This window comes from Glossina fuscipes, unplaced genomic scaffold (genome assembly GCF_014805625.2).
Source record: "Glossina fuscipes isolate IAEA_lab_2018 unplaced genomic scaffold, Yale_Gfus_2 3, whole genome shotgun sequence".
NCBI classification, from domain to species: domain Eukaryota; kingdom Metazoa; phylum Arthropoda; class Insecta; order Diptera; family Glossinidae; genus Glossina; species Glossina fuscipes.
Window position 1 is genome coordinate 15,549,191 of NW_023998417.1, and position 19,272 is coordinate 15,568,462.

The 19,272-nt window shown below is 33.0% G+C and overlaps 2 protein-coding genes across 3 annotated transcripts; one reads left to right on the forward strand and one right to left on the reverse strand.

Moving 5' to 3' along the window:
• Positions 1-2,768: 2,768 nt before the first annotated feature.
• LOC119634621 (synaptosomal-associated protein 25) lies at positions 2,769-15,134 on the reverse strand. Of its 2 annotated transcripts, none has more exons than XM_038028879.1 (8): positions 14,882-15,134; positions 14,061-14,160; positions 13,690-13,731; positions 8,872-8,920; positions 6,811-6,928; positions 5,636-5,764; positions 5,437-5,581; positions 2,769-5,367 (listed from the first exon to the last, which is right to left on the reverse strand). In XM_038028879.1, the coding sequence occupies exons 2-8, from the start codon at positions 14,157-14,159 to the stop codon at positions 5,305-5,307; spliced, it is 645 nt and encodes a 214-aa protein (XP_037884807.1). In that variant the 5' UTR covers position 14,160; positions 14,882-15,134; the 3' UTR covers positions 2,769-5,304. The 2 variants fall into 2 exon arrangements, with proteins under 2 accessions (XP_037884807.1, XP_037884806.1); XM_038028878.1 differs by lacking the exon at positions 8,872-8,920 and adding an exon at positions 10,718-10,766 and having other exon boundaries at positions 2,771-5,367; positions 14,882-15,128.
• A 1,574-nt stretch (positions 15,135-16,708) lies between these two features.
• LOC119634618 (pinin) lies at positions 16,709-19,209 on the forward strand. The gene is made up of 3 exons (XM_038028874.1): positions 16,709-16,915; positions 17,606-18,426; positions 19,055-19,209. Exons 1-3 carry the CDS (start codon positions 16,791-16,793, stop codon positions 19,156-19,158), a joined length of 1,050 nt encoding a protein of 349 aa, XP_037884802.1. The 5' UTR covers positions 16,709-16,790; the 3' UTR covers positions 19,159-19,209.
• Positions 19,210-19,272: the final 63 nt, after the last annotated feature.

Genomic DNA, 19,272 nt, shown 5'->3' on the forward strand with positions numbered 1-19,272 from the left:
AAACAGAAAATGCGAGAAAAAACATTCTGGCCGTCAGATGCACTTCTCTGTAATGCTTCGAAATTCTTTGAACAGACAGCCGCCGTTTACAATATCAACAGCAGTTGTCAACAACGTTCACTCCTTTATCAACTATCAGGTCAACTTGTGATTTTCAATGCCGTAAGTCAAGACAGTTTGACCGCAAAGCTGTTTTACGAACAAAACTACTTAGTCCTCCCTTTACTTTTGCATGCAGTTTACGTACAAATAATTTTTCTTTGTCCTGTTCTTATTTAAGTTCAGTTTTAAGTATGACGGAAATTGCTGAAATATCTCGTTTCCGCTTAACATAATTTCACATAAAACTGTTTCTCCTGCAGCGTATAAACGCAACGACAGCATTTTCTTTATTATCATTATTCGGCATTTCACTTTTCTAAAGGATAGGCCACCAAAAGAAATAACTCATTTTAAACTAACCGTAATTGCTGATATGCGATGTAAGAGTAACAGAGCAAGCGATCAAGCTGTTGTTCGTATAACAATTGCATTAAATGTATGTATGTGTTCGCTCTATCACGTTCGTGCCATTCACAGTTCGCTTTTATAACCGGAAGTGAGCGGATAGATCAACGGGAGTAAAATTATTAAAGGAAACCTTGTACACTAAAAAATTTTTGTTGTATATAAAACATCTCTTTTCTAATTTTGACTTTTTTATTCATAACCCCTCGTTTAGAGAAATGTTTATTTTTCTCACTTAAAAGAAAAATCATATAGCATTCCTACGACAAAAATAATAGCGCTTACAACTAAAGATGATGGGAATGATAGCGATTTGGAGCGCTAGGAATGAAATGTATTTTTTAAGAGCATTTCCATTGCACACAGTATTTTTCTGTTTTTTAATTATATTTGTTTGTCCTCGCGAGTTTTTAAAAACATATCTTCTATCTTTATTTAAAAGAAGAAACAGCTAATGTTCTTGTTGTAAGATGTGCGAAAGTAATACACAAAAAAACTCTTTTTTTGACCAAATTCGAAGTTCGCTCATTTACTTCTCCTTTTTTTTGACCAAATTCGAAGTTCGGCCATTTACTTCTCCTTTTTTTTGACTTTTTTTAGCTCTCATTGCATGTAAATGACTAACTGAATTTACAGTTCATGTTTACAATCCGTTCAGTTCGTTTCGTTTCGCTAATCGTGGACAAAAGGCGCGGGCTCGATAAACATTAATTAAATTATTAAAGAAACCCCTGTATGCATAATAAATTTTTAATTGTATATAGAATCAGTGTTTTCCTGATTTTCAATTATATTTACTTGTATTCGCGTCTTTTTTTAAACAAATTTTTTTTCTCTGCTCAAAAGCAGAATCAGGTGATGCTCTTATTGCGGTGTGTGCGTGAGTAGCTCAGAACATAATTCTCATAATTCTCGTTGCAAGTAAACAAGTATTTCAGGCGATTTTACTGTTTATGATTCTGTTCAATTTTGGTAATCGGAAGCGGTTGTGTCGGTAGAGGTAAATTGAATTATTAAAAGAAATCTTATAACTAATTTTTTAATTGCATGTAGGATCAGTTTTTTCCGGTTTTTCAATTATATTTATTTGTGTTCGCGCGGTTTTTAAAGTAGTGTATTTTTCTCTTCGCGCTTAAAAGAAGGATCAGCTGATTCTCTCATTGTAATGTGTGTAAACAAAAAAATTATTGCATGCAAGTTAATGCAATCGTTTTTTTGACAAAGTGAAATGTATGTTATTAACATAACAAGTAAATACTACTATATACTGCATTAAAATAACGTGGCTTTAATTTTTTTTACAACATATTCAGCATTTTTGAAGTCAACGAATAGCTCTACCATAGCAATTAATATATAGCTAAATTGAAAGAACCAAAGAAGGGAAAAATGCATGAATGCATCAATTAAGTAGAGATTTTATAATACGTTCCTAGTGCTTTATGTTTTCCTGCGTAATGAAGAATGTTTTTCTCGCTTAAAGGGGAGGAACAAAAAAAGATGATCGGTTGATAATTTTATGCGTGTTGTGTTCAATTCCTTTTTTTTTTTTACAATATGAATGACGTTATTGTTGTGTTTTTATACTTTACGCTCTTAAGATATTTTGCAGTTGTGCGATATTTTTCCATTTCAATTGTTTATTTTGTCTCATGAGAGACTAGTGAATGACAATAGATTAAATACGCACCCTTTACATGTCTTCTCAGCATTTTGAAGGTAAGTTCACTTATGATTATTATTATCTTAATGACTTTGAGCTGAACTTTAGTTTAAAACCCACAAAATCGTGTAAATTTGTGCGCATATGTCTTATTAAATAAATACCAAATTCTGACATTTATCCAACAATTGTTGCTGCTAAACTGTTACAGTTATTGACGTACGATATTAATGAATTTCTGTTGAGAAATTGTCGCTTTTTTCCGAAGATATTTAAGTTTTTCATTATTTGCAGAACGAAATTTTGGAATTCTATCTTAGTTTTATTTTGCGACTGGGAATTCCAATAAGAGCAGAACATAATTAGTGTGGTAGACAAAAGCCGTGAACATGTTACAAAGAGTTACAATAATATGACATACAATTAATGATGATAAGGGTAACGAAGGGTAAGAAGCGATTTATTCATTTGACCTATGCAAGGAAATTGATGTCTTATACGTCTTTATAATGTTATATTTTTTATTAATAGTCTTTATAATATATATTTGTTCAGTAAATAATATATATATTATTTACATATTTATCTTAGCTTAATTTTTTTAACATTTTTAAAAGTATTTTTATGATTAATACGAATTTGTTTTATAACTGAATTTGAAGACAAAGATTTAGTATAAACTAAAACTATATTTTCATCAATTTTTTCAAGAGTCATTTGTGCACTCAAAAATTGTAGTAATGCTGAAGACTTTGATCGCGTTCATACATCTAGGCTTTTAACAAAATTTTCTTGCAGACAATGCGTAACGATTGTCTCTTTCGTAACAACATAACAAAATCATATGAATAAGTATTGCTTTAATAAAATTGTAAAAGTTGAACGAGTGTCGTAAAAAGAGAACCTTTACTTATCCTTTCATTCATACAATTTTATATATACATTGCGTAGTTTTTTATTCTCATTTACATTTCAAAGTGAGCAAAAAATGTAAATGGGTTAAAAAGTTTATATCGTCATAATTCTCTTAAATCATTCCACATTAAAAGTATAAAAAGGTGTTTTTCATCAAATTTATGAGGCTTTACATTTATGAGGCTAAAAAAAAAAAATTAGCACGTGATCAGTATTGTGATTACTTTCGAAGATTCTACTCTTGTGTCGTCATCAATAATCTTTGAGATGCATTTTTTCGAAATTAACAATATTCCTAATGTGTTCCTTTTGTTCGTTAAACGGTTATTACTACTTTGCATTTTAATTTTATGTTACGTTTCGTTTTTCGCAAAATTCCGATTAAAATTTATTTTAAAATTAATTAAATTAAATATCTATTACTTGTTATTAGTACACCTTGAAAAGAATATCCACTTCTTACGTTATATGAGCACTTGCAACTTTCTGCAAAGGCTAATGACTTTGAACTGAGAAAATTCTTAACTGCAAGAATTTGTGCAATCAAATTTGTTTAAAATTTTGTATGTTCATATTAAGTATGAAATATTGCTGCCGGCTATTTATAAAAGTGGTTATTTTACGTTAGATTATTTAGTTGCAAATATCGCCATCCTCGTTTCACGTCATCCTTTTACTGTTTACTTAATCTTCTTATAATGTTTATTACATTCTATAGTGCAACTTAAGCATTTAATTAATAATTGCTAATATCCAAACTATGTAAAAAATAAACATTAATATCTAACAATAAGTTTACTCAAATATGTCCGTCTGATATATATATATATATTCGTCGTAACAGGTTTCTTTGAGCGACTTGCTAATAACAACACCATTTATTTTAAAGCTTATTATCATAACCGATTGAATGAATTAAGATTTTTATTGCAAAATATATAAAAGTATAAGCTATGATGTGTTCTCTTTCAACTATTAAAATTTAAATTGTGTTCGCGCCGTCAGACTATGCCCAAATACTCATAATATGAATTAAAATTATTTCTCAATGAAAATCAAATAATCGCACGGTTACCGTAAGTGAATCCAATATAGTTCTAATAGTGTTTTACCATAAAATTCGGGCATTCTGTCCATCAAGTTAGATACGAATAGAAATCCAAGAGAACAACAATATTATGAGTTTTTCAATCCTTTAACTGAAGATTTCTGTTTTTTAGAAAAATTAATTCTTTGTCTCTAGTTCGAGAATTTAACTAAAGAGGAAGATAAAGTAACGAAAGGCGGGGAGAGTAAAACACGATAGATTTAGGCGGTTGACCTATATAACATTCCAAATCAATTGAAACATGTCCGTCTGTAAATATTTAAACGCTTACGGTATCCAAATTTTAAAAAAACTGAAAAGTGTAACTTAACGCTAGATAAGATAAGTCCATCTCGCAAATCATCAAAAAAAATAATAAAAGTGGCATAAATAAGGTCCCATAAAATTAGCGTTAACTTACAATAACTCGCACCAAATCGGGTCGGTGGGATCGACATGCAGTCGCGCTCTCTGTGCACAGAAATGCGGTTATGTGTTATTTTTGCAGATACTCAAATTGAAACATGTATACAAACAACTTTTGAAAACGCAAGTATAAGCATTTCCTCAAAATAGCCGAATAGAAAGTAGTATGTGTCAGTAGATTTGGCTCGAGCGTTAAACAAATATTCCGTCTTTTCAACAATTTGACGTTCTTCCGGGACTGTACTTGCGTGTCGGTAAGAATCGAAAGGTAATAAAGCAACAAATAGTAATGGCAATAAAAGACAACTCCTTGCTAACAGCAAAAGGAGAAACTCGAATGAACGAAAATGTCGATTATAGACTTACTCGGAACCTTAAGACAAAATCGATAAATTATTACTATTGAACGCAAAAAGGTATTATTATTAGCATAATCGGTCAAAGAATACCTTCACTATGAGATCCACATGGAGAATATTTATTATATTAATAAGATTACCCATATCTATTTACATATCTATACACACTTCAACTGTTCTAAGCATACATATTTATAGAATGTACACAAGTTTTTAAACTTTTCGACGAAATATTTTTAAGAAAGAAAAAAAAAGCTCTATTAAGAATTTTGACTCCATGATTATTACCACTTGTTTTACACAATAACAATAATAAGAATTTGAAGAAGATAAACGCAACCCGCCTCTTACTTCAACAATTGATGCGCCCTTTGATTTGCAACTGCTATTCTCGCCTCGTTAGATTCGGCCTGGAAATCCAGAAAAAATATAAAAATTTTTCCGAAATATTTGTTTTTAATTTATCTTAAATCTCTCACTTTTCTATTGATTCTATCAATTTGTCTATTCTGGTTTTCGAGTTCAGAGCCCATATCCAGAGCCATATTTCGCAGATTTCCAATCATTGTATTAACTTGACCCATATTTTCTTCCATTTCATCTTCACGTGCATCATTAGTTATCCTGGAAAGGAACGTTAACCACTATAACCACCATAGTTGAAGTGCATGAGCTTACCTTCCTATATATCCAGCTTGAGCCATCATGCCATTCCGGTCATCCATAACTCTCTGAGGCTGATTATTCACAACTTTTCCATCATCATTTCCTTTCCAAGTACCATCATCTTCCTTAAATGATTGACTCCTACAAAGAAGCGATTTCGACGCGTACATTATATCTTCAATTCTATACATGTGCAAAATTGCTATGAAATGGACGTTGACCTTGAAGCAATTAATGCTAAATCAAAATGCACAAAAAACCTTCATATATATACATATGTATATATATGTATAGGCATACTAGACACAAGCAAATATGAAAAAAAGCAGAAAAGCGATAGAGAAGCAGAAGTGAACTATTTGGTAGTCAGAAACCAAATGATACAATTCGGAGTATGCTTCCGAAATCGCGCAAGAAGGAACGATTGAAAATCGATGTTTTCATCAAAGGAATTCGTGACCACGAGTTAACGACCTCTAACCGGTACGTCTATACTAATATTGTGAGAAGCTGTGCCAGTGACACAAATATGTGCGAAATAAAAATCGTAGAGGTTAACAACGTGATCAACGTTACATGTGGCATACTTCGAAAACGTTTGCGAAAAAGTAAACGCAATTTTAATTCGACAAGATGTAAGTGCTACACGTTTGAAAAAAGTGCTACACCTTTAAAAAAATTGCCCGTAACTATCGATCAAGCCACAGTAGATGACATGTCACCTCAAAATGTTAGCATGGCTGGGCGTCTACGATATCTGATAGCTTCGAAAATGTGAAACATTTGCGCTTGGAGGTCCACCACGGCCACAAGAACGCAAATCAATATTATGTGGTTCCAGGCATGGTAGACAGGTAATGAACCTTGACCTTGACCTATGTATACAAAAATTGGCAAAACGCAAGTAACAATAAAGGCACTGATAAGATCGGCCAAATGGGGACACTAAAGTCTGCAACAAAAATGGCAAGAACAGGAACGAATGGCAGAATAAGCGCCAAAGCAATTCGATCTGCAACACAAAAAAATACCGAAATAAATCAATAAAAATAAAAAAAAAGTACAAAAAATCCAAAAATAACAGAAATGGCAGAAAAATTCATCAATGAATTTTTATTATAATAAAAAGTATGCATATATAGCAAAACATACACTTTTGTTATATATATTATAATGTAATCACTTACTTATTGCACGGTAGGACGCAGATCCCGCAACACTTTTCCATTCCGCTAAGATTTTTCTCCGCTTCTCTCATATCAGCATTTATTTGGTCCATGCCTTCTTCAATTCTATCCAGTTGTTCTGTAAGTCAATACAACAATTCATAGCTCATTTGAGAGATATTTTAAAAAGCGCACAAATGTACACAAATACCCTTAAGAGTTACTGAGAAGTTAATAAGAGATTTAATGATCGGTATTTGTTTATGATCACTTCCACTTCATGTCCACATTTTTCATAATAGGTAATGGATATTGAATAATAGATTATTAATAAGTACATCTTAAATAGTCGGCGCCTATATCCAAATCTTTGATAGATTTTAGAGAGGCAAACATCTTTCCTATCGGCAACAAAAAAATGAGAGAATTTTTGCTTTCTATACTACTATGCTTATCCAAGCCTTTTTGGACAGAAGAACAGTTTTGCTTATACAGTATAGTCAGCCAGTCCTGTTCCTCTACTTTGCTTCTTAATTGGCGGGTGCCGATGAGGATCGGCTGTGATTTAAAATTCTTTAGCGAACTTTGGAAAGCTTCTATAAAATGTTTCACTCTTTAAGTAATTTAAATTTTTAGCTGATAACTGATGCGTTTGAGTGCAGCTAGGCCTCGCCATTGACCAGAGTGGGGTTTATTGTTCCATACACAATAAACTGTTCTGGACTCTGGTGCTGTTTAGGCCCCTACTCTGTGGGGATTGTCTAACTCGCCAGGGGGCGTAGTACGCCTAAAAGTGGCTTGGGCCACCGTGGGGTTAAGCCTTTCAGGCAGGAACCCACGTTAAACCCTTGCCACAAATTCTGATGCGTTTGTTTAGAAATAATTAACTTTTGAATGAAAATTTGAAAACATAATAACAGCGCAAACGAAACAATGAATGGACCTAAATGGGAGCTGAATGTGCCTCTTGGGATGAAAACAAATAAATGTATTTTGCAAAAGCATCAACAGCGAAAAACAGCAATTGGAGTTAGGTACGTGAGACCTAACATTTTTAATCCCAGAATCGTTCCTGGAACCAACAAAAAATATGCATTGTTGAGCAAAGAAGTCGTACGTAAGTGGCCACATAAAAAAGCTAAACTGCCGGCCAAACGCCGTTGTTGCGAAGAGAAAACCGGAATTTCGCGTCATAGCCTCTTTACGACATACTCACTTGATGTGCTTTAGTAGTAATATAAGCTAAGAATTTGCTAAATTCTCAGCGACTGTCGATGCAGAAGCCTTCAGACTGTGGAGCGGCAGGGTTGAGCAACTTTTTCCATCAACGGGCCAATTTCAATTTTAATTTCAGGACGGGCGCCAGAATACGGTGCAGCTGTTTTCGAAAATGCGATATTCTATATCAATTTTCACGTCACATTTCCCGTTTGATGGCCGTACAGCTGAGCCTGTGATGGAAACAGACACTATATATTAGCATCATTGCTATATACAAGGAAATTGGGGTGTGCGGTCCGCAGCCCGGTAGTCGCTCATACTTGGTCTAGAGCCAATTTAAGTGGATTTTTGCTAATGTTATTAAAGAGTGTAGCCGAAGAGTTTTAGCTTGAGAAAAAATGCATAAGAACTGTACTTTTTGAGGTAATGTAGAGAAAAGTGGATAAAGTCGAACTACTATTTATTTAAGACTATCAGCAGTTAGTCATCACATATTCTAACGAAATAAATAGCAATCTATAGCTTAAAAATCATTTAGATTACATTTGTTTGAAATCTTTTGGAATACCCGATATTGGTAGAATTAGCTAAAATGACCAGCCGACACTGCGAAGACAATTCATCGTTACCGCGTGGACAATATAATTTACAATTTTTACTATTTAGCACGCAACGATTTGAAGCTACTTAATTGGTTTGCACGTTTGAGGTTGCGATGAGAACGTCTCACATAAGGAAAAGCAGTTATTTTCTTTTATAAGAATTACCGTTAAAATTCAATGGCGGAAGCCATCAACGAACAACAACAAAACAACAAAATCTTGATTGATTCTTTTATTTTTTTATTACTTTGATTCTTACCTCCTTGTTCATCCAGCATAACTATGCTCCTCATTCCAACTTCAGCGCTCTAGATAAAAATATACAAGCTTATATTTTAGAATCTGGGTAATCCATGTGAGTACATATATATATGTATATATTCCATAAATGTTTTCGCAGCCAGATGGGGTTTTGTTCAGTATATATATATATATATAATTCATGTGAATCTTGTTTCGTGTAAAAAACAATCTTGTTTTGTTGTTGTTATTATTTGTATTAAGTAATCCTAACAATCGTGTTTCTCTTTATCAGTAGAAGGCCAGTGAAGCCTGTTTACCAACTTCATCTGCTCTTGAATACATGACACATTCGAAAATTTATTATACACAATACATTCACCAAAGGCTTAAGGAAACAAATAGTTTCAAATCACATAAGTCTCTCTGCATGCTTTCTTACTCTGCCAAGCTGGAAGAAAAAAGTCTAGACGAAGTATAAAATTTATTTTCTTTGAAATTTACATAATCAATTCGGTGGGCTATACGGATAGCAAAGTAACAAAGTTAAGGCTTAATTAAGAAGAACGCCAATCTTTTTTACCCAAGAAAAATAGAACTACAACTATTTATTTCCATAAAAAGTTTTAAATAGAAAAATTTCCGTATGTACGTGGGTTTTCTAGACGATGCTTTCCGAAATAGCAATTTATTGCATATCATCGTAAAGAAAGGTAACGCAAACCACTTTCATCTAAAGCCAAGAAAACGAGCCAAGAGTCGTCCTATAAGCTTCTTAGTGAAGGCCTTAGTTTAGATCAACCCATAAATCTAGTCTTTAAACCCATCGAAAAATGCGACAAGTTTTTGAAATTTGTTTAAAAAAAATAATACGCAAAAGCCTTTTCAAATAAATCAACAAAGTTTTAACAAAGTATAGCTTGATAGCTTTATATCCAAGGTCATTGTTTTCAAATAAAAAAATGATAACGACAAAACAAGCAGTAAGTGTACCTCAGCCAGTATTCAACGTCACTTTTATTCCTGAAGTTCATTTCGATATTAATAGTGAAACCCGCGATAATTTCAGTAGTTGCTTGGTCTTTCAACGGCTACGTCAGTAAAGATCAAAACCTATTCAAAACGATGCAAGTTATGCTTTGATGTGCCTTCTGGAGTTCTTAGATCTCGCAACCTATGATTGCTGTTCATTGCAGTCATTTTTCCTTCCCCCATATTTTTTTCTATTTCTCATTTCATAATCATCTGGCGCCAGTCTTTCCAATTGAATGATCGAACTTTTCAAAATTGTGCCAAAAACGCTAAGTTTAGAGAATCATTGTACAGAGTTGCACAATTAGAGATTTCGTTGAGCAAAAGCATGTTTGGGAGGTTTTCGTTCATATTCATTCGCTTAAAAATGATAAACTTTTGGCCGACGGCATCTTTAGTTCCGATATCAATTTCATTTTTCAAGGTCATAGCCGCAAAATTAATACACGTTATGTTGACGATAATTCTTTAATTAGAAACACAGCATACATTGCAATATCTTTCAAACTGTTAGACATATTTTTCACTCATTTAAAAAGTGGATGATTTTGAAATAAGATGTGCTTTGTGAATGTGCAGACAAGGAGTTGTTGTTTTGAAAAAAACTCTTTTTTTAATTTCGGGGATAATGATGATTTGCTTGTTTTTTTCATGCCAATTGTCCGCCGATTCCATTACTGTTGTTAAGATCTATTGATTAAGGATCTAATGCCTACAGAACTTTGTTTAAAACGTAATATGGTAAAAGATTAACATTCGAAATTGCATACGACTTACATGATCGTGGTATTAAAAATGTTTTTTTTTAATTAGTGTTAAAAGAGTAAACTCACCGCCTTGATCGTCAAGAGCTACCAGGGTCCGAATCCCTGCTTCTTTGCTCTGGTGTGCAGCAAAATGTAAAATATTTGTAAAGTTGTGTAAGTTAGTGTTGTTATATTTACATAAAAATATATTTCTTGTTAAAATGATGTATGTTATAAATAAAAATAATTAATTAATGTATGTATATTTATGCCAATACGTCGCTAGGCAGCTGTCAAATTCGATGTGTCAGGTACCAACAGGGTAAATTTTGTTTACCTTGTATTTTCGGTCATCTGTTACACACAATAGATGTGCATAACATATAAGGAGGTCGGGAAGCAACCCCGAACCTAATCCTCGAAATTAACATATTATATCTGAGATGTCTTTAGCTCGAATGACTATTAGTAAAAGTGTAATTACGTTATCCCCGTTCGTTCAAATGAAGTCAGAGATTTGCAAAGAATCATTCAAAATTTAAATTAAGTTTAAGTTAACCGAGTGAATAGAGTGAAGAAAAACGCAGCACGGAATTGTAATTAATTCACGTGCATGGTATATTAAGAGAGAAGAGGAATCTTCTCGCTTAATGCACAATCCAAAGTGTGAGTCTTAATAAACTAACATGCGATCAATAAAACGAGAAAAAAAAATCACATAACACTTATACTATGTACAGGTATATATGTTTGGCAAATAAATTAAAGAATCGCTTAGAATATGAATCTCAAATGCATCGACCTTCTTTCTTTCATTAGGGTGAAATACAATATCGCAACGTAGAAAGTCAATAGGCGGTCTTAAAGGATCCACGGTCTCGCGCATATACGTCACTTTTGCACAAATTGGCACGACACTAATTGAAATTTTTGCCCAATTATTAATTCTATTATTCTAAACACTAAAAAATGTATTTGCAAGGAGAGAACACAGGTGCTCGTTTCCTTGACCCGTTCAATACGTAGACTTCCAACAGACCGCTTTTTAGTTCAGGGATGACAATAGACTTTTAAAAAACTAATAGCGACTAGTTATTTGACGACATAAATTTAAAAATTAGTTCAACAGGCTCATCTGATTTTATAAACTTCGGGAGGAACTTTTAATGGCGACTGAAAAGCGTTTTCTTCTTTTACGTGACCAATCACTCAGGACATGTTTCCTACAAGTGTGACATGGTGACGGTCAGAAAGAAGCGAAGCAAGAGAGAAAGAGAAGGAGAACGAGTGTGTGTTTGCAATAATTTTAGAAAGCACGAATTTAACCCTGAACTTGTGTTTATCAAGACTGGCTGAGAGAGAACTTGTTTTCAATTTCCTTATACTTTTACTTCTAGAAAAATAACTGTTTTAAATTTCAAAATTGCCATCAATTTATCTATTTAATAATGTTCTGATCGGCGTCATTGCTGAATTAGTTTCACATCAGTTGCAATATTTCTCTGATATATTCATTCGGTAGACAAGTATTTCGTTTCGAATGTGAAAAGTAATTTAAATTTCTCAGGTAACTCAAGATTTTTTTTTAAATTTACATAATACGTAAGAATTAAGAATTCAATTGCTCAAGTTTAGGAACCATCTTGTTCAGAGTGGAATAATTGCATTGTTGGGATTACAGTCAAAGAAATATATAAAAAAGAAAATGAATTTCTACTTTTACGATGCATGTCATGAAAATATTTACCATAAAAAAAATTTATAACAGCAATCAATATTATTTAGCAATTCGCCCGTAATTATTACTGATAACGGATATTCTTACCTATGGCCAGCAAGTATTTCCAATAACATATATATTGTCTCTGCCGCCTTGCATTTTCATACGTAGAATACGCATCAATGTAACCTTCTTTCAATCATCCTGTTTGCCTGTTTAACGAAAAGCTAACCCGACATCATCTTTTAAACAAAATAAAAACCAAATGTCCGTGATTGTCATTTGTTGTTCGATTGCTATACGGCGGTCAAGCCCATCAAAATTTATTGCAATCAGTAATGGATTTAATGTCTTACAAGCATAACATTAACCCTTTTAATAAGAGACGGTTGTCTAACATTCATCTACCAAACTGGTTTGGGAATTCGCTCAGTAACTGAACAGGATTAACCTAATAATACGTAAGTAAGTATGTACAATCATAAACAAATTTGCATAAAAACACTTTTCCTTCAAATGCTAGAAGTGTTATTGTATTTTTAACCTTTTCTTGAATTCTCAATGTCAGCTAGTTAATGGGTAGTGAGTGATAGAGCAAACACACATGCTTACTGCTGCTCACGTACTGCTTCAAACATCAGGCGCGCATCTGATTTAGCGGAGAAACTTCACATACTGATAAGAAAAAAATAAACACAAGACGTGTGTGTTTGTTTCCACATCCTTCTAATATACATATTTATATCCACTTTGTTGAGGAGTCAGCAGTGAATTGAGAGATTTTTTTATTCTAAAACCTATTTATATGTGCGTAATAAGAGAGTTTAAAAATTTTCAAGTTCCTTAGCATAACGTATACGAAAAAGAGAGTTGGTTTATCGTTCATTTTAATAGAGATAGTAATTATTATGTTACTCATGTAAGTCAGCATTCCTTGTTTCTCTTTCAACGAATGAATGTTACGACTGGCATATCAATTTTTATACGCTCTCTTAATTTTTGCCCTTTGCGGCGCATTTGCTATTGTTTATTAGGTATTAGTAGATAGAAATAGGGAGCAGAGGAGAGAATGCGAAAGATATCTGAATCCAATTAAAATACGGACTTAACTCGTAATCACAATTCAATCTACCATAAATTTGCTACAATAAATATATGTAATCTCTTGGTAACAGTTGTGTCTTCCGTTTTCCGAAATTGTTTAGTGTTCAAAAGTTCTTTTGTATGAAATGTTTTGTAAGTAATGTGAAAAACAAATTGAATTTTAATTACTGACATGTATAGCTACAGTTTTTTTTTTTTTGAAGCCATGTTCATGAAAACTTTTGTAACTACTCACCTCTTCACATAGTGCTAGCATACGGCGGGTGCTTTCCAGAGACTGAAAAGAGAAATAACATATCCTTTATAATAAACGTTTTTAAGTAAGCTATTTAAAATAAAAATGCAATGACGCCTCAGGGAAGCTTATGACATACAAAAACCCCCGTATGAAATTCAAATTAGTAATACCGATCAATGTTAGGCCTCTTTGCGGTAAACGGGAGCATAATTTTGGATTAATTACGGTTTAGAGAATATGTAAATTTTACCAAAATATCAGAAGACGCGCCTCAACAAATTTATTCTTAATTAATTGCGACTTCCCTCGCTCGTTAATTTCCGAAAACCCATGCTATCAACAAAAGTAATCAAAGTGAAACTACTTACATCATCTGCAACACTGTTCGCTTTAATTTGCAGCTCCTCCAACTCTGTCTTTGGAACTTGCGGAGCAGCCGCTTCGTCCGGGTTTTCTATAGACGGCATTCTAAAATAGATAAAGAATAATAAGCAAACAACTCGTATTAGGCATTAATTATTGCATTATCTCGAAATGCATGTTGCAACCCGCAAAATATATATCATGAAAAAAGTTAGAATATCGGCCATGATCATTGATCATCGGGAACAAAAGAGATTGAAGATTGTTACCAATTATTATATTATTACAATTTGTCATTACATTATGTATGCATATGTATACTCAAATACCTTTTTTCTGGCGCATGTTTTTCTTATGCGAATTGTGAGAAATAATTCATTGTAGGGTGAAATTTAATCTAAACAATCAATTTTGAAAGCATTTATTTTTGTTCCTGTGTTTTGCTTCGAAAGAGTTTTACATATGACAGAAAAACAAAAAAAGAGTAACAAGTGCTCTCACACAATTTAACTATTACAAGTCTGCTATCTACGTTTCTCTTTTAGCTTAGTGTTCGAGAGTCACGATTCCGCTAACATTCATTCTCTTTGCATCTCTAAGACGAAACTTAAACCTTTTTGGGATTCTGCGCTTTACACGTATTTCTAAGATAAATAATCAATAATCTTTATATCAAAAAAGAAAAAATAATAATAATAGAAACTATTTTAATTTTGGTTTAAACGTCTGTAACGATCCTTTACGCATTGGCCTATTACTTTGGCTGCAATTTTTAAAGTCGTATATATATTTTAAGATAATTTAAACGCCTCTTTGGGCGACTTACGCGTTTCAGTTGGTGTTCAGCACAACTTTCAGAGATCCTTTTTGTATAATAATCAATTAAGAACGTTCTCCACTTTTAATATAATGAACAACAATGCAATAAAATATATTTGTAATCCAAAAAAAACTCGTAATTTTAAAATATTTATATATTGCTTTCGATAATACGATGTGTTGTAATAACGCAAACTGATTTTTTTTACTGCACAACAGATATCCTAATGATGGTCTTTTTTAGCTTTTCCTATTATTTATCCAGTGTTTTTTATATAAGTGCAGCTTTTCCTACATTTTATCAAAAAAGCAAACATATCAAGACGAAAGTTGCTTAATAATCGGTTTAGAAAAGCTTTTTCTTCCCACCACTAATTTATACACTGATTTTTGCACTGACTGGATGGTACTAGAGCTAAAAAATTTTGGATTAATTTAAATATTGGCTCATCGCAGATTTTAAAAACAGCTTTAAAATTTTATGAAAGTCGTTAACCCGTTAAGAACACTCAAATGCCCAATGGACAGTCGCACTACCATAACATAAAAAAAAACATATGGGGTTAGAACCAAAAATAGTGAAATCAACGTAAATGGAAACAACAGATTTATTAAACATAATAATAAGGAAATTAGCGTACCAGTAAACAAGCTTGCTTATTGATTATGATAAATAATCGGCCACTCAGGCCGATAACACGTGATTTAAAAAATAATTAAGATCTTGAAAAATGCTGATTGGATCACCATATAAAGACAATGATGCCAATTCGAATCCGAATTCAAAATTTTTATAAATAGATCAGATAACAGATCAGATAATTTTGGTCACTGAGGCATTTCTTGGTATTTTAATCAAAATCACAAATCGCAGATACTTTCATAATTCGATCCTGTGTATAATAAGGAATAAGAAATAAACGCATTCGTGTAGTGAATCTTGAATGAACAGGCAGATAAGAATTATTTCGACACTGTGTGGGTATGCCAAATTATCGCTCATCTTGATCTCACATGATCATATGGTTTCTGAGGCGGAGCATGTAGCAGTAAATTAAACTGGGATAGATTTGATTTTTTGGAAAATACCAATTTTTATTTGAGATCTCATAAGGATTTATATGCTTTGTATATGCCAACCTTCATGGAAGTCACACTGATCCTTCGTGCCACCTTGCTTTAAATGATTTCACCTTTTTCTCAAATTAGTATGTTAGTTTCTTTCTCGTCTCTGCACTGAATCATTAATTAATAATTAATCATTAAATATTTTATAAATTTAAAATAATAATCCATATATTCTCTGTTTCCTCCTTAACCTTCATTTTTGCTGTGCTTTGCAAAAAAAAATGAAAGCCGTAATTTTCACATACTTACGTTTTAACAGATCTGGCCCTTTGTTTTCTGTTAAGTTGAACATTTAACAGATCTGGGCTTTTGTTTTCTGTTCAGTTGGCCATTTAACAGAGCTGCCCCTTTGTTCAGTCTGTTAATATCGGCATTAAACAGAGTTGAACCTTCGTTTTGGCGACGGCTTTAGCAGATCTGGCCCTTTGTTTTCTGTTAAGTTGAACATTTATTTCGGTGCGCGCACTACAATTTCCATCATTTATTTTTTGTCACATCCTAATTGTTAACATAAACTATGAATGGTAATTCTGTAAAAACGCCAGGAATTTGTAGCATACTTTTAAAAATTAACTATATTATGAATTTTGTAGCCGTGCATGAGAAAAGATAAAGCACTGACGGAAATTTGCAACTCTGTATCAAAAAATATTTGTCGGCAGCAGAGTTTTGCAACGTTGTATAAAACTGCCACTTTTGCCATCAATTATGTTATCGGTCTCTCGTCTTGCTAGTATTAAAAACATATTCCTATAGATTGAAAAACATTTCATTATTTTGCTTTAAACATGAGTGTGGATTACATTAAAAGTTATAACGATCTAGAGCAAGAGCTGGAAAGTGCAAGGATAACGTTAATAGCTTTAAATGACAGCATAAGACGTTTTGCTGGTCGTTCTCCAAAATTATCCAGGTACATTGAATCAGTGCTTTTTGGGCTTCCCAAATGCACAAGAAAACGTCATTTTTATTTAAATACGAGGTATAACCCGCAACAGCGAGCCTCGTTGTATAGATATTCAATGCAAAGATAGTAGGTACACTTTTATATCGTCCAAGAAACAAGTGTCACGAAAGTATTCACTCGGTCGAGGTAATCCAAAGCCAAATTTTTTATCTACCTTTGCATAGTTCATTTAATAATCCAATGAAATTGTAATATCTGTAAAAGAAAAATGTTTCCAACTAAGTCAAAGATGAGCTCAAATAACCAAATTTGTAAAAATCAAGTTTTGTAAATTCTTTTTATTCTACACTAACAAAGTTGTCATTAAATTGAATTATTGACGGTTTGGAAAAATAAGCGTACATTTCACAACGAAACCAACTTTTTCTTTTTCTGAGTAGTGGTCTAACTTATTCAATATGCCCGTCAGCGTTTCAACAAACACGAGGTATATTGAAAATGAGCTCCAAACAATTATCTGCTCAAAAATAATATTTCGCCCAGTGCAAGAGTTCGATGCCCACTAAATCGACACCTAACTGTTTTGCGCACTTCGAAAATAAATGCAGACTATTCAGAGGGATTACTTGTTGAAAAGAAACCGAATGTAGTTTTTCGTTCTCATAATTAAACATTTTTCAAAAATTACCTTTGCAGGCATGAAAATAAATCTTTATATGAAGCAAAAAGAAGTGATGATAGACAGTGCCAAAAATCCTATCCAGAAGCAACAATAAAGAAAAGAAATTACGAATCAAAGTCCGTTTTCAATAGGCTATCATCGCCAACATTACGATGTAACGAGGAGGACTTAAAACCTAAACTTACTTCGCGCGTAATTCGGGAACTACCATCTCGTCAGGAAATTGTTGCCGCACAGGGTACTGACTCGGAATCGAGGGCGCGAAATCGGCGTATTTTCGGCTCGTTGTTGGGCACTTTGCATAAGTTCTGCCAGGAGGAATCCCGCCTAAAACAGAAAGAGGAAAAAAAGGCAAAAATTGAGAAAAAACTTGAAGAGCAACAGATTTTGGAACGAGAATCTCTTAAGAAGGAAAGAGCATTATTATTTCTTGACCGCAAGCGCAAACAGATGGACATAAAGAAACTAGAGTTAAAAATGAGCCGCTTAAAAGATTTCGAAACATGGAAAACGTCCACAAAGTATTTAAGATCTTACATTAAAACGAAATCTTTTCCTCCCATACATTATCGGCCAAAAGTTATGTCAAAAAAAACCGAGAAACTATTATCTGAAAGCCAGAATAATTTGACAGAACTTCTAAATCAAAAAAATGAAGTGCTCAAAAAAGATTTATCCCTTATAGAGGAGAGTTTCCGCATTAATGAATTCGAAGACGACGAATATAGTGATCGATTTTCTCATAATGTGTCTAGAAATTTCATGGATGAGGAGAATGTGGATGACGATGAGCATTGTTCAAATTCAGTGGTTTCTGCAGTTAGTTTTATCAAAGGTACTAATCCAATACACACCTCCTTAGGTCATTATCAACCACACCATAATCTATTTCTTCGGAGTAAGTGATCAAGAAAAATGAAACTTAAACGCTGGTCCAGTTTTCTGGAAATGCAAGCAATATAACCCGTTTTCACTCCCAATTCTATGACAAAAATTTGAAAAAAAATAGATAGTGGGCATCAAAGATTTGCACAAAGGCGTATATTCCACAGAAGTCAAAATTAGGAATTGAGGAATTAAGTTCTTCAACAGAATTCTCAGATCATTACCTCGCTTCAATAAAATCAATAAGTTTATCAAAAGCCGTTTCGGAAGATTTCCTCAACTCTTCATTATACACATAGCGTGTAATCACGGGGAGAAAACATAATTGAATCTAATCTATTAATATATTTACACATTCCCTCTAAAACCTGAACGGCCGTTTAAGGCTTTTTCTAATATCATATTGGGTTTCCATAAAGAACTTTTTGAAAGGTATTATATATTTCACAATTCTAAAGACTATCGCTTCCAAGCTTAAGTCCACAGAGTGCTAGACCGCAATTTCAACATAAATAGGCCATCGCTTTTTCTCTCTCTGTCTGACGTTAATACTAACTAACTAACTTTATTTGTTCCAGGTGATGCCGATTGTAAAGAAAATAAGCGAAATTCAAGTGAAACCACTTTAAGTAGCAGCGTAGTTGTCGTTAAGCACATATCTTCAAATACCGACTTACAATGATGTTAAAAACCTGGATTAAATTTAAAGAAATATATATATATTGCAAATAATCGTCGATGTAGGCTTGTTTATATATGAGAAGGAACTAAAAAATAGCAACCCATTTGGGAAAAA

Bases quoted from the DNA above. Each gene is read 5' to 3' on its own strand.
- LOC119634618 (XM_038028874.1), top strand. From the start codon at position 16,791: ATGAGTGTGGATTACATTAAAAGTTATAACGATCTAGAGCAAGAGCTG. The intron at 16,916-17,605 runs GTACATTGAATC...TTACCTTTGCAG, and splicing joins CGTTCTCCAAAATTATCCAG to GCATGAAAATAAATCTTTAT. The intron at 18,427-19,054 runs GTACTAATCCAA...TATTTGTTCCAG, and splicing joins TGCAGTTAGTTTTATCAAAG to GTGATGCCGATTGTAAAGAA.
- LOC119634621 (XM_038028879.1), bottom strand. From the start codon at position 14,159: ATGCCGTCTATAGAAAACCCGGACGAAGCGGCTGCTCCGCAAGTTCCA. The intron at 5,582-5,635 runs GTAAGCTCATGC...GTTCCTTTCCAG, and splicing joins CAAGCTGGATATATAGGAAG to GATAACTAATGATGCACGTG. The intron at 5,368-5,436 runs GTGAGAGATTTA...CTGGATTTCCAG, and splicing joins TTGATAGAATCAATAGAAAA to GCCGAATCTAACGAGGCGAG.